The sequence below is a fragment of the Microcaecilia unicolor genome, chromosome 1 (genome assembly GCF_901765095.1).
Source record: "Microcaecilia unicolor chromosome 1, aMicUni1.1, whole genome shotgun sequence".
Taxonomy (NCBI): Eukaryota; Metazoa; Chordata; class Amphibia; order Gymnophiona; family Siphonopidae; genus Microcaecilia; species Microcaecilia unicolor.
Window position 1 is genome coordinate 211,701,453 of NC_044031.1, and position 27,626 is coordinate 211,729,078.

The 27,626-nt window shown below is 46.1% G+C and overlaps 2 protein-coding genes across 2 annotated transcripts in view; one reads left to right on the forward strand and one right to left on the reverse strand.

The window, feature by feature from the left end:
• The window catches only part of LOC115473020 (TCR gamma alternate reading frame protein), a 79,576-nt gene extending 62,433 nt beyond the window's left edge, over positions 1-17,143 (forward strand). Inside the window, exons 8-10 of the mRNA XM_030207651.1 lie at positions 978-1,322; positions 10,818-10,886; positions 16,970-17,143. Of these exons, the coding sequence (XP_030063511.1) occupies positions 978-1,322; positions 10,818-10,886; positions 16,970-17,121 (566 nt within the window). The 3' untranslated portion in view covers positions 17,122-17,143. The remainder of the gene's footprint in view (positions 1-977; positions 1,323-10,817; positions 10,887-16,969) is intronic.
• Positions 17,144-17,190: 47 nt separating this feature from the next.
• Positions 17,191-27,626, reverse strand: part of STARD3NL (STARD3 N-terminal like) — a 123,009-nt gene continuing 112,573 nt past the window's right edge. The window contains exon 9 of the mRNA XM_030204002.1: positions 17,191-17,722. The gene's annotated coding sequence lies outside the window, so the exon portion shown is untranslated. The remainder of the gene's footprint in view (positions 17,723-27,626) is intronic.

Here is a 27,626-nt window from a genome sequence, read left to right on the forward strand (position 1 = left end):
CATCCAGTCTGCCCAACAAGATAAACTCATTTTACATGGTATGTGATACTTTATATGTATACCCGAGTTTGATTTGTCCCTGCCTTTCTCAGGGCACAGACCGTAGAAGTCTGCCCAGTACTGTTCTTGTACTAAGTTCTGAAGCTAACGTCAAAGCCCCTTAAAATTTACACTCCAGCCCATCCCTATCTATTCAGTCACGATCAGGGCATAGACCGTAGAAGTCTGCCCAGCTCCCGTTTTGTTTCTCAATTACCGGTGTCGCCACCCAATCTCCGCTAAGATTCCATGGAACCATTCCTTCCAAACAGGATTCCTTTGTGTTTACCCCACGGATGTTTGAATTCTATTACCGTTTTCATCTTCACCACCTCCCGCGGGAGGGCATTCCACATATCCACCACCATTGAGCTTGAAGGCTTTTTGATGTTTGTAGGCACAACAATTCAGCTTCCTTGCATGAACCTGGAGGGCATTGCATTATGCTTTCTTCAACATTTACCCTGGGTTCTATATATGGCACCCAAATTAATTTGTTAACAAGCTGCTAACAACCAATTATTGATGTTAATTGGCACCCATTAAAATCTGCATGCTCATATGGCTGTACACTATTCTATAAGGCAAGGCACCCAACTCCCATAGTGTGTATCCCACAAGGAGGCATGGCCTTGGGAAGGGCAGGGGCATGTCAGGGTTGTTCCAAAAAGTTAAACGTGTAGTTATAGAATATAGCCTCAGCATGCCCAACTTGGATGCCAGCATTTACACCAGGTTTCAGCAGGTGTAAGTCTTGTGTCTTAAGGTTTAGGTCCAGAAATCGTTGCTAAGCATGATTCCATAAAGGGCATGCACCCTTTATAGAATTGCACTTAATACCAATTTTTTTCCGGTTCCAAATTTTGAATGCCATTTATCGAACTCTCTCCTTAGTGTGGATTGGTTTGTAACCCATTTCTTTTTTTCTGCTGAATCAGGTAAAAGTACGAAGAAGCCCACAGCAAAGATCTTGCCCCCTTCTCCTACAGAGATTGAGATTCACAAGGAAGGGACATTTCTATGTAATCTGAAGGGGTTTTTCCCAAATGTTATTAAGGTGGAATGGGCAGAGGAAGGCCGGAATACTCATAGCCAGCTGAATGCAGTGACTGGAGAGATCAGTCAAGACGATGAGGCTGGTACTAGTTATTCAATCAACAGCTGGCTGACTGTGAGTGAGAATGACGTACTAAAAAAGCGCTATGTGTGTCAGTACTGGCATGAGGACATCTCACAGAGCAAGAACTACATGGATAAAATCATAACAAGACAACCTGAGACAGGTACTCTTATAATTTGTCTTCTTATTGTGTATATGTGTGGTGTGTGTGAATACATATCTCTATCTATCTATTAATACTAGGTCAATATTGAAAAAGCATTTAGAAATGTGGGGGGGGGGGGCAGTTCTATGAAACATGCACTACCATTTATACCTGCATTGTAGGCAAAAATGTTTAGAATTGCTATTCTGCATATACTCACTTACATAGTAACATAGTAGATGACAGCAGAAAAAGATCTGCACGGTCCATCCAGTCTGCCCAACAAGAAAAACTCATATGTGCTACTTTTTGTGTATACCCTACCTTGATTTGTACCTGTCCTCTTCAGGGCATAGACCGTATAAGTCTGCCCAGCACTATCCCCGCCTCCCAACCACCAGCCCCGCCTCCCACCACCGGCTCTGGCACAGACCGTATAAGTCTGCCCAGCACTAACCCCGCCTCCCAACCACCAGTCCCGCCTCCCACCACCGGCTCTGGCACTTAACTTTGTATGCCCTCCCTTGCATTTGCAAGAGAGGGTGCACAAAGGGGCAGAGCATGGATGGGACATAGGCATGTTATTACAGAATAGGGTGACCGCCACACTTAGGTACACACAATTACCCCACCTTTATGGCTGGCACAGGTGTGCATAAATTATTAATTGCAGCTCTAGCTGTTGCCAAAAAATAAAGGGAGGGACACATACACACACAGGAGGTAAGTTGATAAAGAATTTTTCATACATAAAGCATTTTTATACATATAAAAGCATATTAATAAAATTATCCCAGAGTACAAGAAGACATGCACTTTTATGCAACCCATGTGTAGGCATGTTCTGAGGCTGAGTGTGAGCAGAACACAGGAGGAATCATTATTTATTTATATACTGCCTGCAAGCCATTGAACCAACGTACATTTAGGTACAGTATGTATTTTTCTGTCCCTGGAGGGTTCATAATCTAAGGGCTCCTTTTACTAAGGTGCACTATTGGATTTAACATGTGCTATCGATTAACACATGCTAAATGCTAACAAGAAATTATGTCTTACCTGATAATTTTCTTTCCTTTAGTCACAGCAGATGAATCCAGAGACTTGTGGGTTTCACCAGCAGGTGGAGATAGAGGGTGCTGAATTGCACCCTGTAGTTGTGATCAGCAGGTGGATATAGAGGGTGCTGAATTGCACCTCCTTATAGGATGGAATGCTCCTTGGACAGCCAGTATTTCTCATGACAAAGCAGAAGAAAACAGAAGTAAAACAGTAACATTTCTCCTTCCTCACAAAGCAACATAAGACACCAAAACGTCCAAGATGAAAAACAAGGACAACCATACCTGTAAAGTAGAAACATAGTTCAACTGAAAGAAATAACCGAAAATAACCCCTGACAACAACAAAGGGTGGGACCCTGGATTCATTTGCTGCGATTAAAGAAAAGAAAATTATCAGGTAAGACATAATTTCTCGTTCCTTAGCGTCAGCAGCAGTTGAATCCAGAGACTTGTGGGATGTACCAAAGCAGTCCTGAATTAGGGTGGGAATCTAAAGCATCCACGGATAGCACTACCAGGCCAACAGAAGCCAACGACTGAGCCAAGGTAAACAAAAGGTAATGCCTGCAGAAAGTATGTAAGGAATACAAACCATCTATGTTTTTCCAATACCCAGGAAAAACATAGATGGACTTATGTCCCAAAGATTGCAGCCGGTCGGCCTGAAAACGCCTGGCAACTGACCAGATAAGCTTATTGCGAGTATATTAATGGATGTGGAAGCCTTCTTGAGCCAGTGAGCTAGCCTGGTTGCGGAAGCCGCAGCCCACGCCGAGATGCTAAGGAAGGCAAAAACCAAAGACCTGACCAACGGATCTCGTTGAACACTGTTCAGTCGTGGAAAAGCACACAGTGAACAGCCAACTAGCTGGAATTAAAGGTAAAAGAGATGAAAGATCGAAACTCCCGAGGATATGGGAGAAAGAATCGTAACTGCACACTAGTAGGGAAATCCAGGGAATCTTTACAAGTCTAAGACCTGGATTCCGAACTCCTGTTTGGGTTAATCCCCGGAGCTGTGATTAAAACTAGAGTGCCCTGGCCAATATCACCTGGTATTGACAAAAAAAAGGGTGAGGTGCCCCAAACAGAAAGAACCCATACTCAGAAAGGCATTATGCCTTGGTTGAACAAGAGGTAACCTCAAAAAGTTAAGGCCACCCCAAACACCAGCTTACCCGAAGCAGTGAGCTGAACCAACTACTGTACTATGGTGAACAAGCTACCCGGAGGGGCAAGGCTAGGAAATGACAGGCATGACTGCCAAAGACATCGATTCAGGGTACGTCTGAATCCAGACCCATATGAAACGTGCCAAATATGGGCGATCTGAGTCCACTTCTGACCGTTCAGAAAAATGTGGACTGTTGGACTTCTGGAAGAAACTGAAAACTGCTGCACCCAGCAGAGTCCCGGCACAGGAGCTGCTGAGATCTATCTCCCAAGACAGAGAGAACCTCCAAAACATACGAGGGAAGACATGCTGAAACTATCAGCCATAGTTGAGTGACTCGGAGGATCCAAGAAAGACAGAACAACCAGGAACTCTGAAAGTGCCTGACATAGCACCAGGTACTAGCAAGAATGACCAGGATAGCTGACATAACACCCATAGTATGAATATATGCTAAGGCCCAAGGACTAGGAAGCGAAGACAAACTGGGTATGAATCTGTGTTGATGATCCACAAGAAGAAAAACCTTCTCCAGACTATGGCAAGTATTACCCCACTATTCCCCCAAACTGGGGTGAGGAAGAGCTGATTCTTGGAGAAAGTGTATAGGAGCCGCTGAGGACTGAAGAAGGGAAGCCATAGTGGATGAACTTGCACACCAGCGTGACAGAACAGCCGTAAAGCAGGTACTCGCAAAATATAGATAATAGCCTTCCCAGCATACCAGGACAGAAAACTCCTGTGATAATGTGAAATGGACTTAGAACAGCCCGAGTCCACGAGAGTCAGGCCAGGGCAAAATCTCCCCCTTGCAGGCTGTAAGCAATACAAACTGTACAGGTCCCAATAAGAAAGGAGAACTCTACAAAACTCCATGGATAGGAGGAAGGAATTCTCTTCCAGGGAACCACCAAAGGACTAACATCCTGTGCCCCCTTGTCACCAGGGGCAGGCGCAAATGTGGCACCAAGAACAAATGGCCACCAGGCAGGTAGAACTGCCTAAGGGGTCAGCTGGGGAGTGCAGGGTGAGACCTAAAAACATTCTGCTGAGGAATGGAAGAGGGACAGCTTGCTACCCCGCTGAATCCTGATTCCCATCAGACTGAGACAATGGAGCCACTGTGCAAGCCCCGTGAGGGGTGCCCCACTACTTTGGAGCTCGAGGAGAGACCCGAGATCCCTTCCTCTAGTGGCATGGAAGGCCATGGTAGAAAAGAAGCCTGAAGCAGGATCCTGCTGGGCAGCATGCCCAGTGGCATTCTTAGTAGAAGTGGAAACCCTGAAAGAAAAAATTGGCTGTCCTGTAATACCTGGTCCCACAACACCAAAGAAGGGACCACGGCGTAAACCACCTTATGCAACCTGTTCTCCTAGAAACACAGAGGCCTGGATACCATAGGGTGACAAACCTCATCTCAGAATTTTCACTGAACCAAAAATGTCCCCTGAAAATGAAGCTTGTCAAAGATTACCTAGGCAGAGGACAGTTGCAGAAGTTTCTAAGACCAAGCTGACTGCATACTGAGAGTGGCAAGAAGATATTTATTTATTTATTTATTTATTTATTTAGTTAGTTAGTTAGTTAGTTAGTTAGTTATTAGGATTTAATTACTGTCTTTTTGAAGGAATTCACTCAAAGAGGTGTACAGTAAGAATAGATCAAACATGAGCAATAGGCAATTACAGCAGTAAAAATATTCAAATAACAATACAAAGTATGGCATAGTATACTACTTACAATGTCAACACAAAATGTAATAGAACATTATAATTGATAGTGAAGGGTAAAGCAAAGATGGAACATATAGATAGGTAAGAGAGTAAGAAGAGTTAGAAAGTAAGGTGACTGATTTAAAGAAAGTTGCACATGAGGTCAGAGAGATAGTTAAATATTATCTCAGTTACCTGTAGCAGGTATTCTCCGAGGACAGCAGGCTTCATATTCTCACAATCCTGTCTACCTCCCCCTGAGGACAAGCAGACTTGCATATTCTCACAAGTGGGGAATCCCTAGCACCCAGGCTCACCCAAAACAACAAACATTGGTTAATTGGACTTTGCAACAGTGAGGACTAATACTAAGATGCAGGCAGCAGTCCAGCAGTGAGATGGGGCCATCCAGTCTTTTGCAGTGAGGCCCTCATGATCAAAAGCAAACTCCAGTGCTAGAGGCTGTTAACGCCATACTAGCGCCGGAGTTTGCTGCCAACCCATGATCAGAGCCCTCGAGCGCCTGAAACAACACACTCGAGGGCTCTTAGCGCAAGTAGCATGCAAATGCATGCTAAACAGGGCTACTAGCGCAATTAGCTTGCAAATGCATGCTAATCAGCGCTTAACGCATTCATCCCCAATGATCAGCGTCCAGCGCACCAAAGATTGGGTTGCTGGCCGCGGCAAAATCAACGCCAGCTCCGAGCTGGCGTTAGACTTTGCGGATCATTGGGGAGAAATGGTGAGCCCTGTCCAGCATGCAGTTGCATGCTGGCAGGCCCCCGTTCTCCCCCCAAAGCAAACGCAAACAGGGGGCTGGAGGTCCGGTGGACCTCCGGTCCCCATGACGATCCCACCACCCCCCATGTTCAGGGAGTGCTGGAGATCCGGAGATTCCATTACATGGTCTGTAGCCCCGCCCAGCGCATCCCAGGATGCAATGGGCGGGGCTGGGCGCCGCCATTTTGAAGCGGCGTCGACTGGAAGAGGAGGGAGGCAGGCATGCTGCGTCCCTCCTCCAACGAAAGGTAGGGGGGCCGGGAGGGGGGGTGTCACCACGGACCACCAGGTAGTCAAAGGACAACGCTGGGGGGGAGAATCTTTGGCCGGAGGCGGCCACTCAAGGATTTCTGGGGGTTTGGGGGGCTGGTGACCCACCGGACCTCCAGCCCCCCCCCATTGCTGGGTGGGAGGGTGGGAGAGCCTTTGGCCGGAGGCGGCCACTTCACCATTTCTGGGGGTTTGGGGGGGCTGGAGACCCACCGGATCTCCAGCCCTCCCTGAACATGGAGGGGGTGGGATTGTTGGGGGGACCGGAGGTCCACCGGACCTCCAGCCCCCCCCCCCCCCCCCCCCCGTCGCTGGGTGGGAGGGTGGGAGAGGGTTTGGCCGGCGGCGGCCACAACATTTTCTGGGGGTTTGGGGGTGGGCTGGAGACACACCGGAGCTCCAGCCCTCGTTGTTCGGGCCTCAGCAAGCTGTTTGACAGGTTTGGGCTTTTGACAGCCCAGACTTGTCAAACAAGTGCGGGAGGATTGTGCTGAGCGCATGCTCGGGCGCAATTCTCCCGCACTTCAACATGATAATCAAAGATAATAGCGCTGCTTAGATTTGCATGCATTATCTTTGATCATCGATGCAGAAAAGCCCTGCGCTGTCCCGGCGCTATTTTTAGGGCGCTGTTTGGAACAGCGTGGGGCTTTGGATCATGAGGGCCTGTGTGTCACATGTTTTATTATCTCCCAGTTGGTGAGAAGTCATATGTGTGTACTCAGTGCAAAGAGCTCCTAGCACTCAGGGAATGGGTCCAACCTCTATAGACTAGAATAGCAGACTGGGAGGAGCTGAGGCAGGCAGACAGTGAAATTTATAGAGGAGGTCTACAGGGACATAGTAGAGAAGTCCCACCTCTAGTCTGGCAATCCTGGAGAAGCAAGAAGTGATCCTGTAGCCAGGACCTGCCCTCCAGGGGCTACAATATCCTTTTGCAGACATGCCAAGTCTCCCATATTCAGCAGGAGACTCCTGCTTTGGGGGATCATCTCCTGCAGTCCCGCCAAAGCGGGAAAGTCTCCTGCTGAGACATGGAATCATTTTTTCTCACACTGCCACCATCGCTGCTGCTTCTCCCCCCCCCCCCACCCCAAAAAAAAGCAAGCACAGGGCCCCCGGAACTGGAAGGTGATATCAGTGGGGGCAAAGGACCAGCAGAGCTGACAGCGCATGCCTGGAGGCTGCTGCTGCAGCCCAGCACTTGTTTTTGTTTTGTTTTTTTGTCACGGTCACTGCCAAAGAGGTTGGATGAAAACAGGAGACGGAATGAAGTCAAAAAGTTGAAGCCAATGGGTTAGTCTCTGTTTTCTTTTCCCACTCAAACCAAAGCAAGTAAACCTATATGAACTGCTGCATCCATGTTGTCATTCTTTATTGTTGGTAGCATTATTTATTTAATCTCACGTGTTCAGCATACAGATGTACAAAGAGGAAGTATAACAGAATAACGTTTCATAGGTAGAGTAGTAATTTGTTGTTAATCATAATCAGTGTGTCATTTGGAGGGACTGGTTATAGGGACACCCTAGCACTGTTATATTTGTGCAGATTTTTTTTTTTATCAAGGTAGAGGGCCTCTAAAACAGATATCGTGTTGTGAGAATCAGGTGCTCAACATTCAGAGTTTCTATTTATTTATTTATGTCATTTATACCCCACATTAAACATGAATTAGGTTGAAACCTGAGAGCATTTAACATCTTTTTTTCCTATGGCTACATCAAAAGAAAAAGATGGCATGAGGTAGAGTGGGTGGAGTCAAGGCAGAGTGGGCAGTGCTGGGGTATGTACTAAAATCTCCCCCTTGAAAATCAGGACCCCTTGGCAGCTCTGATCTTGATGTGTCTCCAGGGGCTTCTGCCCAGGAGGGAAGGGTTAGGACAGCCATTTTAGTTGGAGATTTGATCATTAGGCATGTAGATAGCTGAGTGGCTGGTGAAAGTGAAGATTCGTTGGTCACTTCCCTGCCTGGTTTAAAGATGACGGACCTTGCACATCAGCTAGATAAGATTTTAGACAGTCATGGGGAGGAAACTGCTGTCTTGGTATATGTGGGTACCACTGTCATAGGAAAATGTGGGAGAGAGGTTCTGGAAGCAAAATTTAGGCTCTCAGGTAGAAAGCTCAAATCCAGAACCTCCAAAGTAGCATTTTCAGAAGTGCTCCATATTCCACATGCAGGACCCAAGAGACATGCAGAGCTCCAAAGTCTCAATGCATGGATGAGGTGATGGTGCAGGGAGAAGGGTTTTAGATTTGTTAGGAACTGGGCAATATTCTGGGGAAGGGGGAGCATATTCTAGGAAGATGGGTTCCATCTTAACCAGGGTGGAACCAGGCTGCTGGCTTCAACATTTAAACAGGAGATAGAGCAGCTTTTAAACTAGAAACTGGAGGAAGGCTGACAGTCGCTCAAAATTGCATGGTTCAGAATAAGGTATCTTTGAATAATCTCACCAAAACTGGGAAGATAGGGATCTCAATACTTAGGTTGCAATAAAGGCCATAGTACACATGCAGGCTTATTTTCGAAAGAGAAGGGCACCCATCTTTCGACACAAATCGGGAGATGGGCGTCCTTCTCTCAGGGTCGCCCAAATCGGCATAATCGAAAGCCGATTTTGGGCGTCCCCAACTGTTTCCCATCGCGGGGACGACCAAAGTTCCCGGGGGCGTGTCGGAGGCGTAGTGAAGATGGGACTGGAGCGTGCCTAACAGATGGGCGTCCTCAAGCGATAATAGAAAAAAGAAGGGTGTCCCTGATGAGCACTTGGCCGACTTTACTTGGTCCATTTTTTCTTACGACCAAGCCTCAAAAAGGTGCCCAAACTGACCAGATGACCACCGGAGGGAATCGGGGATGACCTCCTCTGACTCCCCCATTGGTGACTAACCCCTTCCCACCCTGAAAAAAAAAACAACTTTAAAAACTTTTTTTGCCAGCCTCAAATATCATACTCAGGTCCATCGCAGCAGTATACAGGTCCCTGGGGGGGGGGGGGGGGGGGGGGAGGTGTGTGTGTGTGTCAGCGGAGGCATAGCGAAGGCATGGATGCCCTTCTTTCAAACATTTTGGACTTCCTGAACTGCTCCCCCCCACAGGGACGGCCAAATTTCAAGAGAGTGGAGTAGAGTGGAGTGGAGGAGTGGCCTAGTGGTTAGAGCACTGGTCTTGTAATCCAGAGGTTTGCAATCCACTTTAAATCCCACTGCTGCTGATCCAAAATCCAAATAAATAAATAAATAAAGGGGGCATCAGAGGCATAGCAAAGGCATGGACATCCTTCTCACAGAAACATCCATATTTTGGACATCCTCAACTGCCGATCAAACACTTGGACATCCCTGACAAGCACTTGGATTTTTTCACCTGGACTTGTGTATTTTTAAGGTTGTAGATGGCAATTTATTTAAGGTTGTAGACGGCTATTATACACGCAGCTTGTCTGCGTATATGAAGCCATCTTTGGCATGCGCAGAGCAGCCACGCATAACACTTGGCTGCTCTGCACTGGCTTCCCCTCCTTAGGAAGGAAATCGTGTGCAAATGAGCTAACAGCGAGCAGCTCATTTGCATGCAATTTCCTTTATGCATGCCTGTTCCTTTCCGAATCGCTAAGGGAGCGGTAAGGGAAGGGCTTTTTCCATTCAGTTAGTGCATCAGTTAGTCCACTGCAGTGCCCCCTAGGGTGCCCGGTTGGTGTCCTGGCATGTCAGGGGGACCAGTGCACTACGAATGCTGGCTCCTCCCATGACCAAATGAGTTGGATTTTGTCGTTTTAGAGATGGGCGTCCTCGGTTTCCATTATCGCCGAAAACTGGGGATGACCATCTCTAAGGTCGACCATCTCAATGCTTATGTTGACCATCTCTAAGGTCAACCTAAATGTTGAAGTTTGGGCATCCCCGACCGTTATTATCGAAACAAAAGATGGACGCCCATCTTGTTTCGATATTACGGGTTTCCCCGCCCCTTTGCAGGGACATCCTGCGAGGACGCCCTCAGGAAAACTTGGGCACCCCGTTCGATTATGCCCCCTCCATGAGTCTCTAAAAAAAGAACAGATAGAGTATAAAGATTGCAAATGATCACTCGCACACACTTGTCTTTCACTGCCAGCGCTGGCACCTGCGTACAAGAGCTCTGCTTACAACAAAACTCTTGTGTGCATGCAACAGGCACATTTTCCCCCTCTTACAGTGTGCAAAAAATTTGTATGGCATTAGTTTCCAGCATTAGAGGGCTATTTTCCAGCATTATTCCTGCGCTGTTTGCTAATAGCACTGGAGTTCTGAGCATCGGCCCATGGGTTGAAAATCATTGGGTTAACCTGGTAAGGCATGTTAATAAATCTAGGCATTAGAATCAGTGGGCTGTAATTCACAATGAGGAGTGAGCCAGAAAAAATGTGTAGGTAAGCTGTTTTTTTGCCAGCAAGACCTAGATTTCTTAACCCTGGTTTAAAGTATAGTTACCCACACATCTAATTTTCAAATATTTTTCCAGTTGCAGATATTGAGAGAGATGTCTGTCCAGATGATTTTGGCAACAGCAACAGTACTGACATATCTGAGGGTAAATATTCTATTTGCAGTTCCTATAGTTTTTTGATTGTTTGTTTGTTTGTTTGTTTGTTTTAAAATCTTTTAGTCTAACGCAATTGTTTGCCTCGTGGCAAATGTGTTAGCCTTTTCCAGCAACTGCTTGAATGATTATTTGCTACGATAACATATATTTAATGAAATAATTAAAATGACTAGTAAGGGGAACAGTAAAAAAAATCTTACAGAGGTAAGCGTGTTTATCGAAAAATGTGATTTAATCATTTAACACCCTCTTTTTAGTAGGGTAAAAGAGGTAGGGGAAAACAGAGTTATAGGTGGTGATCCCATTTCTGGGATGTGGAGAGGGAAAAAATGTGCTTGGACTTTTTTTTCCTGATTTTAGGGGGGGGGGGGTCAGTTCATTTCACACATTCATGCTAGAACATTTAAGCATGTGCAAATTAACTTTAAGTGCATTAATTTGTGCTCCTTACATTGATTTTACACATACAAATTTTTAAGGCAAGTTAACAAAGCAAATGCATGCTAGAGAATGTGCATCCTTACCTTCTGGTGTGTATTTTGGACCCGCTTCCACGTGGGTGCAAAATGCAAATGTACCCTTAGAATGCAAGCTGCCTGAATTTTCAAACTAGTCTGCAATGATTTCCCCTTGAAAGTTTCCTTGCAAGTCTCTGCAGCAGTGGAAACTTTCTCAAAGGAAACGACAATAATAGTTATTACGACCAAGATCAACCAGCTATTGAAATGTGAGGATACTGTGTTTTCTAATCTAATTTTTGTCAAATATGTTTGGTGTTCTGGTTTTCATGATTTTGTGCATGAATATTCCTGAGCTATACATAAGAAAAGCCATACTGGATGACCAATGTCCATCAAGCCCAGCATCTTGTCTCTGAGAGCAGCCAATCCAGATTACAAGTACATGGATCCCTAAAAGTAGATCTATTTCTCATAGCTCATTTCCCAGAATGAACAGTGTCTCTTCCAAATAGAGGCTGACCGAATTTCGGTTTCAGATTCTGCACCAAAACTGGCCTGAAATCTGGGTTTGGGTTTCAACCGAAAATGCCAGTGCATTTTTGGCTGCAACTGAAACTCTCCATCCCACCTAACCACCCATAGGTCTTCCCCATGCCTATCTGAAGAAGTCCTTGTGGTCCAGTAGCCTCTTTGGGGGCAGGAACGAACCCCACTTCTTCTTGCCTGGTGCCTCTGCTCAGTAGAAATGGCTGTTGAGACTGCCGTGTGAGGTCCCAGCAGCCATTTTGAGATTGGAACTAGCACTGGCAGGAACAAGTCTCCTACCCATGCTGGTTCCAATTTCAAAATGGCTGCCAGGACCTCCCGTGACAGTCTTGGCTCATTACCCACCAGCGACAAGGTAGGCTCATGAGGGGACCACTGCCGGGAGGATGGAGGGCTCAGGAGGGTGCTTTTCTGGTCATATGGAAGAAGAGAGTAGGTACTGGTGGGGGGGGGGGGGGGCAGTTTGGTTTTGGTATCAGTTTCTGCTAAAACTAAAAGGCCAATTTCGGTTGCAGATTCATTTTCAATAGGAACCGAAGATCCTGGTTTTTGGTCAAGCTCTACTTCCAAATCTACCTGGCTAATAATTTTTAATGGACTTTTCCTTTTGAAATTTGTCCATATCTCTTTTGAATCTATTTAGCCACATTCACAACATCCTCTGGCAACAGAGTCCACAGATTAATTATGTGTTACATGAAAAAATACTTTCTATGGTTTGTTTTCAATCTGGTGACCATTGGTTTTATGGACTGTCCTTTATTTTTGTGTTTGAAAGGTTAAAACAGCTGTTCCCTATTTAACTTTCCATATGACTCATGATTTTATAAACTTGTATCACAATTCCTCAGTCATATTTTCTCCATTCCAAAGATCCTTAACTTGTTTAGCCTCACTTCGTAAGGGAGAGTTTTATCCCCTATATCATTTTTGTCAGGTACAGTCACACCATGGATTTATATAGAGGCATAATGATATTCTTTCTTAGTTTTGTTCTTCATTGCTTTTCAAATAATCCGTGATGTTCAGTCTGTTTTTTTCAGCAGCTATTGTGCACGGGGCTAAAAAATTGCAATGTATTGCCCACAGTGTTTCCCAAGATATTTTTCTGGCTGGTGACTCCTAACTCAGAATCCAGCAGTTTGTACATGTAGGTGGGAATATTTGTCCCTAAGTGCATGACTTTGCAATCTATATTCAGATTAATCTTCTATTTAGATACCTGATCTCATAGAAGGGAATTTTTAAAAAAACGTCTAACTCTAAAAAATAATTCCTGCTTATAATGTCCAACAAAAAAATGTCCATCTCACAAACATAATCAAACAGGAAAAACGTCCAGATTTCCTGTTCGATTATGGCATGAGATGGACAATTTTGCACTGAAAATATCCAAAATGAATAACCATTTCCCAAAGTGAAACGTCCAACATTTGAACAACAACAAAAAAAAAACAGGGACATGAACGCCTTGTCTGGCATCATTTTCAGAAATATGGCCTTACAGATGCCCTTGCAGAAGAGAGGAGTAGCCTAATGGTTAGTGCAGTGGACTGTAAATCAAGGGACACAGGTTTAAACCCTACTATAACTCTTTTCTTTTTTGTAAATATGATCCTTCCAGGACCTGAAAAATACCTACTGTACCTGAATGTATACCGCTTCAATAGCTTTCAGGCTTGCATGTGTCATATGTATTTAGGTACAGTAAGTATTTTTCTGTTTCTGAAAGGCTTAGAATTATAATTAAAAAAAAAAGTTAAAGTGGGACTTAAACCTGGGTCCCTTGGTTCACAACCCACTGCACTAATCACTAGGCTATTCCTCTGACCCGCTTGCTGGTTGCTTTAGGATGGCTATAATACCTGCAGCTAACCTAAAGCCTGGTTTTACTTTTCAGTTTTGAAGGAAGGGGAGGGGGACAGCAACCCCTGGGAGGTTAAGGAAGAGTCATGCCTTAATCCCTCCAGTGGTCAGCTGCTCAATTAGAGCAACGTTTTGTAACTTGGACATCAGTGAAGCAGGTCACTGGGAGCTGCGTTGGCTCCGCTGGTTCCTTGCTCTCTCTGCCCTGGAACAGGAAGTAACCTGTTCCGGGGCAGAGGGAGCAGGGAACCAGTGGAGCCCCCCCCACACACCCGGGGCGGACCACCCCACCGCCCCCCCTTCCTACACCACTGCCCTGTTCAGTATGCATTTGCATGCTTACAGGCCCCCCACTCCCCATGAACACAAGGACTTGTTGGTCCAGTGGGAATCCTACTGACCACCCAACCCCACCGGCTAGCCTGGTGGTCTCTTGCTCCCCCCAGCCCCCACAAAACCCCAAACCCAAGGAATAAGCACTCCCTCCTCCTGCGACCGCTGCCTCAAAATGGTGGTACCCTGCTTTGCCTGCTGCATCCTGGCATATGGTGGGCAGGGCTTTAGTACCATATAAGGACATGGAGGAGTATCCTAATAGCCTAGTGGTTAGAGCACCAGTCCTGACATCCAAGGGTGCCCCGTTCCAATCCCACTGCTGCTTCTTGTGACCTTCAGCAAGTCACTTAATCCTCTGTTGCCTCAGGTACAAAATTAAATTGTGAGCCCTCCAGGGACAGGGAAATACCTAATGTACCTGCATGTAATTCACCTTGAGCTACTACTGAAAAAGTTGTGTGAAAAAAAAAATCCAAATTAAAAAAACTCTACCAGGGATCTGAAATGAAAATATTCATACATTTTTCACTAACTACCTTGAACGGAAGTGAGTATCTGTGACAATTTGCTTCCAGACTGGATCAAAATCATCTGAATTGGGTCAATATGGACAATGCAATAAAACAGAGGTTCTGAACCCTGGCATGTATTCATGCCTTGGCATATATTCATGCTGATTGGTTTTTAGCTACCCACAAAGAACTAGCATGACTGAGACTTGCATGCATTGCCCTCACTGTATGCAAATTTATCTTTATATTCATTATAGATATCCTGAAAATCCAACTAGCTGGGTGTGTAGTAAGGACTAGGTATAGAACCCTGGAGTAACGAATACCCAGGGTGAGATATAATAATGTGGCTTGATTTATGAAGAATCTCAAGAAGAGGTGTTGGTTGATGTGCCACTGAATATTTTTATTAATACAAGTGTGTCTTGGGTTTCAAAAGATCGGGAGACACTGCTCTAGACTGCCACTTTTTTTTACTCTAATTTGTTACACACAGCACTTATGGAATTTTGTACTGTTTCAGGCTAAAAGCTGAAATTTTATAATTATATATCTTTGGGCAATTTTTAAGTAGCTTGTGTAGTTGTAAAGTACTTTTAATTTGTGGATGTTTAGAGAACTGAGAAAGTATCGTACCTGCGTTGTTCTTTGAGGATTAGCAACTGCAAAATATGTACACTTCAGGAGCAATTTTATAACTGCGTGCTATAACTTAGGCACCAAATTATGCAGGCTGTGAGCCTATTCTTTAAGAGTGCTTACGTATGCTAAGTGCTCTTATAGAACATTAGCATAAGTCAGCCTCAGCGCTGCTAAGTATAGGACCTGCTGGAGAGAGAGCAGCCTTCAGAGCTGCCTCTGCCACAACTCGCTACTGTGTTTGGAGGATGGTGGGGAGCATAGGAGGCAACTTTTCAAAATTATTGGGGGTGCTAAACCCAGTGGAAATAACCCTTCCCTGGACACATAGAAGGAATTTTCTCAATATTGGGGGTGGTCAAGCACCTACAGAGTCGGCTTCTATGGAGGAGGGGTATGGTGATAGGCAGATGCCAGACTCAGGAGGGATGGGAGGAGGGGGTAATGCCAGACCCAAATGCAGGGGGGGGGGGACAGGGAGGAGGGCTCCAATTTCATATGGCTTTTATCACTGGGCTGCTCTGAGCATTTTGTTGGGTTCCCTCAATGGTAACTGCACCCCTGCACACAAACCCAAACAAACAAAAATCTTTTGCTTTAATATGAAGTGGCTGAGCCACTTAACTCTAAGATTTCAGATGTAATTATTTCTGGATGTAAAACAGTTATTTTGCATAGCAGAGCAGAGCAGAGCAGTAAAACTCTGCATTTTGATAGTTCTCAGAACTTTCAACTGAAGTAGATTTGAAGTGTTTCTCATTCTCTAATGGGCCGATGATCAGAAGCAAACGCAGGCACTAGAGACATGCATTTGCTACCGCCCCATGGTCAGAGACCCCCCCCTCCCCAGCGTGTGAAACAACGCACTCGTGGGCTCTGAACGCAACTAGCATGCAAATGCATGCTAAACAGGGCTCTTACCTAGTTCCAGCGTCTGTCCCTTTTCTCCCGCCCTCTCCCTTCTTGCGATCCGTTACTTTATTCCCTTGTTGCTAGTAGCGGCACTGCTTCAGTTGAATCAGACTGTCTTGGGGCTTCGGGCCTTCACTGTAATGGGACCCACCCTCACTGAAGCAAAAAGTTGCATCAGTGAGGACAGGATGTGTTACAGGGAAGGCTCAAAGCCCCCAGGCAAGCTGATTCACCTGAAGCAGTGCCAGTACCAGCAGCAAGAGGAAAAAGTGACAGGGACAGCAGGGAGGGAGGGAGGACAGACAATGAAACTGGAAAGTGGGGGGAAAGAAAGGGGAGAGATACTGGAAGCGAGGTGGAGGGGGAAAGAGAGGTGCTGGTCTGGACACAGGGAGAGTGATGCAGGCACCTGGAGCAGCCCGGTGAAAGTTAGGGATTTGCGGCTGGGGAGACCAAAGTCACCTCCTCTCAATGCATGAGAGGAGGGGGCTTTGGCATGTGAGATGAAGTTGGGGGCCCATTACGTGTGACTTGGTATGTCTGCAGTAGTGTTGGCTTGTATTGTACCATTTAGGTCTTCTAAAGATTCATATGTCTGACAAAACATTCAAACCCCCTCCCTAATTGTTTGTACTTATTATCCCTACCTGCTCCTACCACTGTTGCATGTCAGTAAGAAACCAGAAGTTTACAAAAATTAAGAGGAAAATAATTTTACATATTATCATTTGTTACATATTCAGTGCAGTAGATACACATATTCTCTGCATTAATTGTTTTGTAATGCTTTTCCTCCTAGGTACAGGTGTGGTGCTTAATTTCATCCAAAAAGCAGCATACATCACTTACATTCTCCTACTCCTGAAAAGCATCTGCTACACTTCCATCCTCATCTTCATCTGTAAAATGAAGGCTAGAGCAGCATCCCAGGACAAGACCCTGGCATCATGAGTACTCTCTGGGATTCAGCTTGAAGCTGATCTGCTGAACATTACTTGCTTGTCCACAAAACTTCTATTCTTAGCACTTTAATGTAGTTTGTTGCAACAAGCAAAGACATTTCTTGTTATTACATTTGAAAAGTATATGTAATGTAATGTAATGCTTATACCCCACACTTTCCTACTCAATAGCAGGTTCAATGCGGCTTACATAGTATATCAGGAAACAAAGTAGCACAGGGTGGATACAGCTATAATATAATGAGTAAAGAGGTGGTCAATTAGGTAAGGATAGGTAAGATGGGCAAAAAAGGAGGAGGGGAAAAGTAGGGGAACAAGGAGGAGGGTGTATAATGGAATAGTGTATTGTTAATTATGGGAGAGTGTATAGGGAGGGGTAGGAAGAGGGATGTGATAGAAAGGGTTAAATAGGGAGCATATTCTAGGTTCAGTCTTATATTCAAATCCAGGGAGTACACTTGTACTCAAAGTTTAAGTCAAGTCATTTGTGTAGGCTTGTTTGAAGAGGTAAGTTTTTAGCAGCTTCTGGAAAGGTAGATGGTCATTGACTGCTTGAATGGATCTTGGTAAGGTATTCCATAGTTGGCTCCCTAAGACAGAGAAGTATAGATTTACCACCTGGGAATTTAAATGTATGTTTCTTAAATAGCATGCTCATATGTTATAGCAGCAATAACCTGTGCTTAATGCTTCTTTAGCCATTAGTATTCTGGACTTTATGCTCACTTTTGAAGTGATAAAGTAAACTGATAGTAAAAACTTATCTTTGTACCAAATGAGATAGATCACCGTGCTCTTTGGGGACAGGAATTAACATTGGTGTACTCTGATGGGTGTGAGTTTAACAAGTGTGTAATAAAAGCAGGCAGTTGTTAAAAGGTCGGCTGGTTCACCTCATTGCCTCGCGTTTTGCACAGTCTTTGTACAACAGGGTCCGTGTTGCGCCATAGCCCCCTCCTCCTTGAATTTTGCCTGCAGAGTGCAGCCAGTGCAGAGGGAGGGAGGACGGGAAATGGCGGCAGGTGAGGATGTTACCTGAAAGGCTGTTCCTCAGCCGTGCAGTGAGACTAATGAGCAAAAATATAGAAATACCACACTCCGTTAAATATTAGCAAAGGGGGGCGGGGGTTGCACCCTTTTCAGAGCTGCCAAGTTACCCTTTCCAGAAGGGAGCGTTTTGGCCAGTCCTGGTTGCCAACTTCATCCTGGTGCATTATGGGACCTGCAGCACTGATTTCAATTGGTAGAATCATGGACTTCAAATACTACACTGCTTTGTTCCCCCTCCTGTCTCCATGCATATCTCACCTATCCACCCCCATCCTGTTAGACTGTCACTGGAATGCTTTGATGTTTCACATATATACTGTGATCTACCAACATTTGCTTATTTCCGATCTGACGAAGAAGGGAACCCTCCAAAGCTAATCAAGAAATGTATTAAGTTAGGTCCAATAAAAAAAGGTATCATCTTATTTTCTTTGCCATGTTTTATTTCTACTGATTACCTTTAACAGTGGACTAAGAGGCAGATGCAGCAACCAAACGTAAAAAAATCTAAATCGTTAAAGTCCCTAACGATTTTAAAATAACGAAAAATGCACCAAAAAAAAAAGTCACACATGCTGAGATCGGTATTGAAACGTACAATGTATCAAAGAATCACAATACACATCGTTAATCGGCCCCCAAATCATGCGCAGAGCAGCCAAGCGTTATGTTAGCTGCTCTGCGCATGCCACAAACAGTCAAAACACAGTCAAATCACAAGCACATGGCTCCCAAATCAAAATAAAAATAAAAAAAGGATCGGGAGGGGGCAAGGGCGCTCATCAGGAGCGTCCTGTACGGACGGCCTTGCCCCCCCCCCCGCTGATCCCCACTTTCTGCTGCTCCCCCCACCCCGAAAAAGCAAAATTCAAGCAGCCCCTGCCCCCCTCCCTTCCTCACTACTCTCACCTCAGCTCCGCCTCCCGACATCCTCCGTCCTGTGCCCCGCCCCCTTTTGGGGTCGTCGCCACCATTCCCCTCCTCCATCGGGCCCCCCTCCCTCTTACCGGGCCCGTGCAGCGCCTCTCTCCTCTGTCCGAAGGCGCTGCACGGGCAAGAAGAAAGCCTGATGCCTGCCTTTGCCCAGCTTCGATGGCGCGTCTTTCTCCTGCTGGGCCCACCCCTTTCTGACGTCGGTAACCTACGTAGGTTACTGACGTCAGACAGGGGCGGGCGCAGCAGGAGAAAGACGCGCCATGGCGAAGGCAGGCATCAGCTGATTCAGCTTTCTTCTTGCCCGTACAGCGCCTTCGGACAGAGGAGAGAGGCGCTGCACGGGCCCGGTAAGAGGAAGGGGGGCCCGATGGAGGAGGGGAATGGCGGCGACGACCTCAAAAGGGGGCGGGGCACGGACGGAGGATGTCGGGAGGCGGAGCTGAGGTGAGAGAGTAGTGAGGAAGGGAGGGGGGCAGGGGCTTCTAGAAGTTTGCTTTTTCGGGGTGGGGGGAGCGGCGGAAAGTGGGGAGCAGCGGGGGGGGGGGGCAAGGCCGTCCGTACAGGACGCTCCTGATGAGCGCCCTTGCCCCCTCCCGATCCTTTTTTATTTTTATTTTTTTATGTGTTTTCTGAGGTCCTTTGGACCAATCACAGCGCTTTTAGCTCTGCTAATGCGCTGGGATTGGCTCAAAGTTTGTTTATTTTTTCACTTAACACTTTTTCCTGGCACAGAGCTGTCCTAACGAGAGGTCCAGACCTCTCGTTAGTTTTCCTGCCTTTTTCCTGCGTAAAGGCAATCGGAAAAGGTTAGTGCATGTCGTTTCAATGGGGTTTTCACACTAAGAGGCAGATGCACTAAACGTTTTTCATCGTTAAATGAGCCCTCGGGGAAGAATTTCCGATCCTTTCCATGCACTAAAGCCTATTTTTCGACGGTAGTAGCAGCTAACGAAAACGGAATGGAGATGAGCAATTAGTGTGAAAACCCCATTGAAACGACATGCACTAACCTTTTCCGATTGCCTTTACGCAGGAAAAAGGCAGGAAAACTAACGAGAGGTCTGGACCTCTCGTTAGGACAGCTCCGTGGCAGGAAAAAGTGTTAAGTGAAAAAATAAACAAACTTTGAGCCAATCCCAGCGCATTAGCAGAGCTAAAAGCGCTGTGATTGGTCCAAAGGACCTCAGAAAACACATAAAAAAATAAAAATAAAAAAAGGATCGGGAGGGGGCAAGGGCGCTCATCAGGAGCGTCCTGTACGGACGGCCTTGCCCCCCCCCCCCGCTGCTCCCCACTTTCCGCTGCTCCCCCCACCCCGAAAAAGCAAACTTGTAGAAGCCCCTGCCCCCCTCCCTTCCTCACTACTCTCAGCTCCGCCTCCCGACATCCTCCGTCTGTGCCCCGCCCCCTTTGGGGATCGTCGCCGCCATTCCCCTTCTCCATCGGGCCCCCCTCCCTCTTACCGGGCCCGTGCAGCGCCTCTCTCCTCTGTCCGAAGGCGCTGCACGGGCAAGAAGAACGCAGAATCAGCTGATGCCTGCCTTCGCGATAAAGCGTCTTTCTCCTCCTGGGCCCGCCCCTGTCTGACGTAGGTTACTGACGTAGGTTACTGACGTAGGTTACTGACGTCAGACAGGGGCGGGCCCAGGAGGAGAAAGACGCTCTATCGCGAAGGCAGGCATCAGCTGATTCTGCGTTCTTGCCCGTGCAGCGCCTTCGGACAGAGGAGAGAGGCGCTGCACGGGCCCGGTAAGAGGGAGGGGGGCCCGATGGAGAAGGGGAATGGCGGCGACGATCCCCAAAGGGGGCGGGGCACAGACGGAGGATGTCGGGAGGCGGAGCTGAGAGTAGTGAGGAAGGGAGGGGGGCAGGGGCTTCTACAAGTTTGCTTTTTCGGGGTGGGGGGAGCAGCGGAAAGTGGGGAGCAGCGGGGGGGGGGGGCAAGGCCGTCCGTACAGGACGCTCCTGATGAGCGCCCTTGCCCCCTCCCGATCCTTTTTTTATTTTTATTTTTTTATGTGTTTTCTGAGGTCCTTTGGACCAATCACAGCGCTTTTAGCTCTGCTAATGCGCTGGGATTGGCTCAAAGTTTGTTTATTTTTTCACTTAACACTTTTTCCTGCCACGGAGCTGTCCTAACGAGAGGTCCAGACCGATGTGTATTGTGATTCTTTGATACATTGTACGTTTCACTACCGATCTCAGCATGTGTGACTTTTTTTTTTGGTGCATTTTTCGTTATTTTAAAATCGTTAGGGACTTTAACGATTTAGATTTTTTTACGTTTGGTTGCTGCATCTGCCTCTAATTGCTCATCTCCATTCCGTTTTCGTTAGCTGCTACTGTCGTCGGAAAATAGGCTTAAGTGCATGGAAAGGATAGGAAATTCTTCCCTGAGGGCTCATTTAACGATGAAAAACGTTTAGTGCATCTACCTCTAACACGGCTACCACACCTCTCTACTCAGGATGTAAGTTTAAAATGAGGACGGGCCAAACTGTCTCCCTCCTGGAATGGGTAACTTGGCAGCTCTGTTGACAGTATGTGGAATTCCCTTCCTGCGAGGAGGAAGGGAAAGCAAGCTTTATTTCTTGATTTCTTCCAACCGTTAAAAAAGTGCCTGTGTTGTTGTTTGGCAGGCTCTGCAGTTTAAACGTACAGATAGCGATCGGAAACCAGTCGCCCCCCCCCCCCCCCCCCAGTCTCTGTTGTGGCCAGTGGCCTCCGCATTTTAGCTCTTTCTCTGCAGGCTGCCGCTTTCGTCACCTGTACGCAGTTAAAATGAGCTTTTTTTGTGGTTAATAAAATAGTATATTGTTTTTCTCAAGCACTGAGAGGACAGGAGTTGTGTTTCTTTAATTACCGAGCCCTGCAGCTCCCTCCTGCCTCTTCTCGCTGTTGATGTCAGAAGAACAAACCGCAGCGCGCCACTTTCCCGCCCAATTGCTCCCGCCTGCCGGCGCTCAGCTGCAGACCAGGGCGACAAAATAACGCTTTTCAAAAGCTAGGCAGACGATAAAAAAATAATAATATACATTTTAAAAGGTCTGCACTAGCTGAAACATCAGGTATAAACGAATCTTTGTAATGAAATCTTGTGTGTGTTTTCCTTTTCCTCCCTTTGGTAGCGTAGCAAAAGCTTGCAAATTGCAATGAACTGCAGGGAGGGGGAGGCGAGACTGAAAGTCCGTGTGTTTAACCCTTTAATCATCCTCTCCCGAGCGAGCCAATTCCAAATGCGGCAGCAGAAGTTCAAATAAAAATCCCAGGAGGAGAGGTTGCACCTCGGATCCTTGTGGGTCCCAATTTCCCTTTGGTGGGGCTACTTGGGTGGTAGGATAGGAACCAACTTTAAAAAAAATGATTATGGGTGCTAAACCCACTGAAAATTAACCCTCCCTGGACACAATCAAAGAGTTTGTTCAATTTTGGGGGTACTGATGGCTGATGCACCCATAGCACTGGTTCCTATGGTGGTATCCAGTATCTATACTGGACATAATTATCAGACAGACTAGGTGGTGGACTGTTAAAGCAATAGTTTCTGAGAAGTCAAATTTCCTTAAAGAACTACCAGCATATAGTAGCAGGGAAGATGGGTAATTTTCAAACAGCTCATTGATTAATTTATTAGGATTTATTAACCACCTTTATGAAGAGATTCACCATGTAAATTAATTTTTGGAAATTGCCCTCAGTATGTATATATTAAAAAACATAATTTAATATTTAATGCATGTGTAAATTATACATTTTTATAATCCGGTTCTGGGAGGGGGTGATCATGAACATTTAATTATCAGATTTTGGAGAGGGCAAGGGGGGCCTGAAAATTAATTTGGAGAAGCAAAGCAGAGCATTGGTGCCTAATACCTCGCACCAGCCCTAAACTTTCTGCCGTCATCATCTACTATGTCAGTGGCTACAGGAATTGTTTCTTCCCTGTTGTGTAACCAAGCAAAGCCTGGGCCATTTTCTCCTCTTATTGGGATGTAAAGCTTTCACCGATGCCAACTTCATAAAAGGTTTATTCCCTACCTCATATAGTCATATGAACTGACTCAGACAATTGTGCAGCAAGTATAAAATGGGGAATCAATGCCTATGAAATAACAAATCACAAAGGATGTACAGTTTCTGTTTCACACCAACATTCTATCTATCATCAAACAATTATTTCACTAAGAAAGGAAGAACAGGGCAAAAGATGGCATCTGTCCTCCCTCCATCTCCTTTGTGACCTGAATTTTGGAGCACAACTGTTTGGGTGGCCCTGCACCAGTTCCATCACAAGAGATGCCAAGGATGGTCTAATTCAGAATTTAAAAAATAATAAATTTTTTATTGTGGCACCAGGATATACATTTGAAAAGATCAGAGTGTTTTATTTTGCCAGTGGAAGCAGCAATAATTAATGATTTACTATTCCTCAGTTTTATGAATTGTTTAATTCCATATAAACCACATTAGAAAGGTATAACATAGTAACATAGTAGATGACGGCAGAAAAAGACCTGCACGGTCCATCTAGTCTGCCCACGATAAACTCATATGTGTATACCTTACCTTGATTTGTACCTGTCTTTTTCAGGGCACAGACCGTATAAGTCTGTGCAGCAGTATTTCCCGCCTCCCATCACTGGCTCCGGCACAGACCCCGTATAAGTCTGCCCTCCCCCATCCTAGCCTCTCAACCACCAACCCCTCTTCCCCCCGCCACCCAATTTCAGCTAAGCTTCTGTGGATCTATTCCTACATGGACCCTGGCGTAGCCATTGCAAACATGTTCTTTCCAGTGAGTATGTATAAGAAATAATCATTTCTTCGTCCTCTTATTAATCCCCTCTACACCAGATCTGTTATCCCTATTAGCTTCAGTTCCAGCAACTCTATTTGCCCAATCTGTACCCTGCTTTCAGTCTCTGTCCTCCCATCGGGCATCCAGCACCCCTTTGCTATCTTCCCCTCCCCACTCCAGTAGCCATTGGCATGGAGCCAACTTCTCAAAGTTATTGGGGGTGCTAAACATAACAGAAATTCTCACCTGGATGTAGTCATCCTTGGGGTCATCTTTGACTCTTCTCTCTCCTTCTCTGCTCATATCCCGCAGATCGCCAAGACCTGTCGTTTCTTTCTTTACATCAGTAAAATCTGCCCCTTTCTTTCCGAGCACTCTACCAAAACAACCCTCATCCACACCCTTGTCACCTCTCGTTTAGACTACTGCAATCTGCTTCTTGCTGGCCTCCCATTTAGTCACCTCTCCCCTCTCCAATCGGTTCAAAACTCTGCTGCCCGTCTCGTCTTCCGCCAGGGTCGCTTTACTCATACTACCCCTCTCCTCAAGTCGCTTCACTGGCTCCCTATCCGTTTTCGCATCCTGTTCAAACTTCTTCTACTAACCTATAAATGTACTCACGCTGCTGCTCCCCAGTATCTCTCCACACTCGTCCTTCCCTACACCCCTTCTCGTGCACTCCGCTCCATGGATAAATCCTTCTTATCTGTTCCCTTCTCCACTACTGCCAACTCCAGACTTCGCGCCTTCTGTCTTGCTGTACCCTAGGCCTGGAATAAACTTCCTGAGCCCCTACATCTTGCCCCATCCTTGGCCACCTTTAAATCTAGACTGAAAGCCCACCTCTAACATTGCTTTTGACTCGTAATCACTTGTAACCACTCGCCTCCACCTACCCTCCTCTCCTCCTTCCTGTACACATTAATTGATTTGCTTACTTTATTTTTTGTCTATTAGATTGTAAGTTCTTTGAGCAGGGACTGTCTTTCTTCTATGTTTGTGCAGCACTGCGTACGCCTTGTAGCGCTATAGAAATGCTAAACAGCAGCAGTAGTAGTCAAGGAATTTGTTCAATAGTGGGGGTGCGCAAGCTGGCTCCTATGGCCGTTGCTGTGCCCCTTCCTTAGATCGCAGTTTCTTCTATTTCCAGGTCAACTATTACTCATGCTGCTTTACAGGCCCCAAGTGGGACCAAAAACTTCTCTTCCTAGACAGATGTTTCTTCTTTACTAGGCTCCCACTGCTTTGGACCAAGGAATTCTTCCACTTTTTTTCTACACACATGAGGTTTGGCCTGCCTGCTCTCACTTCTTCTATAGTAGTCAGAATTAGAGAATGACATGGGGACAAATTTTGTCCCCATCCCCACAGATTCTCTCTGTCACATCCCCATGGGCTCTGTCCTCATCTGCAGAAGCCTTGAACTCTTATGATTTTATATTTAAATTTTTATTAAAGTATAAACGGAATATGCTGTGCAAGTATTCTGTATAAATTACAAATAGAAAACAATAATAAGAGCAAGCAGCTATAATAACTCTCCTCACCACCACCCTCTACCCTTCCACAACCCCTACAATAGCTGATTTCTACTACTCCAAGAAATCCTAATCCACCCTGTTAAACGGTCCAGGGGTACAAAATACAACCCGTTCTGTATGCCCTAGAGGGAAGAAATATGCCATATGAAGCACTGTTATGATTTTTTTTTAATCTGTGGATGAATAAGAAATCATCAAGCTCAGGATTCAGACTAGCTTTTCTGTCTTCCACAGTCCTTCCTACATTAGAAGATGTCTGCTTAGAAGATGTGCTGGTAGCAGGATGTACAGGATCCCCCATCCAAATTTTGCTAGTTGTGGCCAGTATGTTTGCTTGTTTTAAAAAAAAAACAAAAAAAACCAAAACATTGTCTACATCGCTCAACCATAAATATCAGTCCAGTTCATTAACAGGCTTCAAAGCACAAAACGACACAGGGGCAAAGTTTGTCCCCATCTTCATGGGCTCTGTCCCCGTCCCAATGTCATTCTCCAGTCAGAATGGAGGGAGTCACAGCTGCCATAGCACCCCCAAAATTATGCCAGTCACCAACCCTTCAAATCCAGCACCTCCCTCCCTCCAGCTCCTCCTGCACGTTTTTCTTAAACAGCCAGCAGGACAAAAAGACACAGTAGGTACAGCAGAACAACCAAAGCAGATGCTACATGGGAATGCACACAACCGGACCTGCCACAGAAACCTCTTCCAGCCTACAAGACCTGTAGAACCCTCTGATGCATCCCACCCTTCTGATGTACATGTCCTCTGGGGGGCGGGATGCATCAGAGGGCTCTACAGCTCTCAGGGCCAAAAGAAGGGGTCTGTGGGAGGCCCAGTCATGCATGTTCCCCTAGAGCATGTTTTGGATGCTCTGATGTACAAACTGTCTGCTTGGTCTATTGCATACATAAAAGTAAAGAAAAACTTGCAAGAGAAGCTGCAGCAAGGAGAGAGACAGTCTGTCGCCTAAGGCGAGGGGACGGCCTGTCGCCCCAGCTCTGCTAGCTCCTCCCTGCCTTCCCTCCCCAAATTTAGCTTTCTTTCTGGCTCTCCAACAGTCAGGGCAGCAGCAACAGTTTCCATATGCTGCCCTGCCACCAGCCCCTTCTCTCTACTGTGGCCCACTCTGCCTATGAGAAAACAGGAAGTACGTCAGACAGGCAGGTCATAAGCGAGAAGAGGTCAGCAGCAGGGCAGCGTATGGGAACCACTGCCACCCTGACTTTTGGAGAGCCAGAAAAGATAAATTTGGGGAAGGGCAGTGGTGATGCCAGAGTGTGGCAGGCGTGAGGTGGATGCCGCTCCAAAAGAGTGCCACCTGAGGTGGCCTAATGGTAGGGCCACCACTGGCTGGACGAGTTGGGGACCGGGAGATCAAATTCAAGCTGGGGAAGGAAAGAGAGGTAATGATGGATGATGTCAAGGGCAAGATGTTGCATGCATAGGAAGGGATGAGGTATGCTGGACATTGGGGGAGGGGGAACAGGTAGAGAGGAGAAATGCTGGACCACCTGGGCAGGGAGGACCAGAGAAACAAATGGGTGCAAAATGCTGGACAGAGAATCAGAAGTCTAAAGAGAAAGAGGATATGCTGGACATAGGCATAAGAAACTAGGGAGCCAGAGAAAAAAAAGGGCTACTGGCCATGGAAAGGAGGAGAAAGGAGAGATATTGGGCAGAGGCAGGAGAGGAGAGAATAGAGGTTGTTAGTGGGGAACATGAGCTCAACAGGGAATGGTAATGTGGGGTTGGAGGGGAAGTCAGAAGTGAGAAACAAAAACCAGTGATATTATCTTCAGTGTTCTGCAACCTCTGACCTCATTCCATTAATCAGCACTGGGCAACCAGAAGGAAAAGCAGTACTAGTAGCCCTCTGCCCAGAGAAGTTCAAGTCCCAACACAAGAAAGCAGCTGAGAATGAGAGATCAGCCATCAAGAACCTTAGGATAGTTTTTTTTTTAACACTTTCTTTGAGATTCATAAACAAAGTTAAGTCCGTACATATTCCAATGGGGGTATAAAAAAAAGTCATTTCTATAAGTTATAATCCATGCATTTTTCATGAGGTATACAATCCAAGGTAACTGTATTTACAGCGAGTGTGTGTGTATGACCCAGACTCACTATTCGCTTTATGACTGAATCTGTGTGTTGTGTGCCGCAGGAAC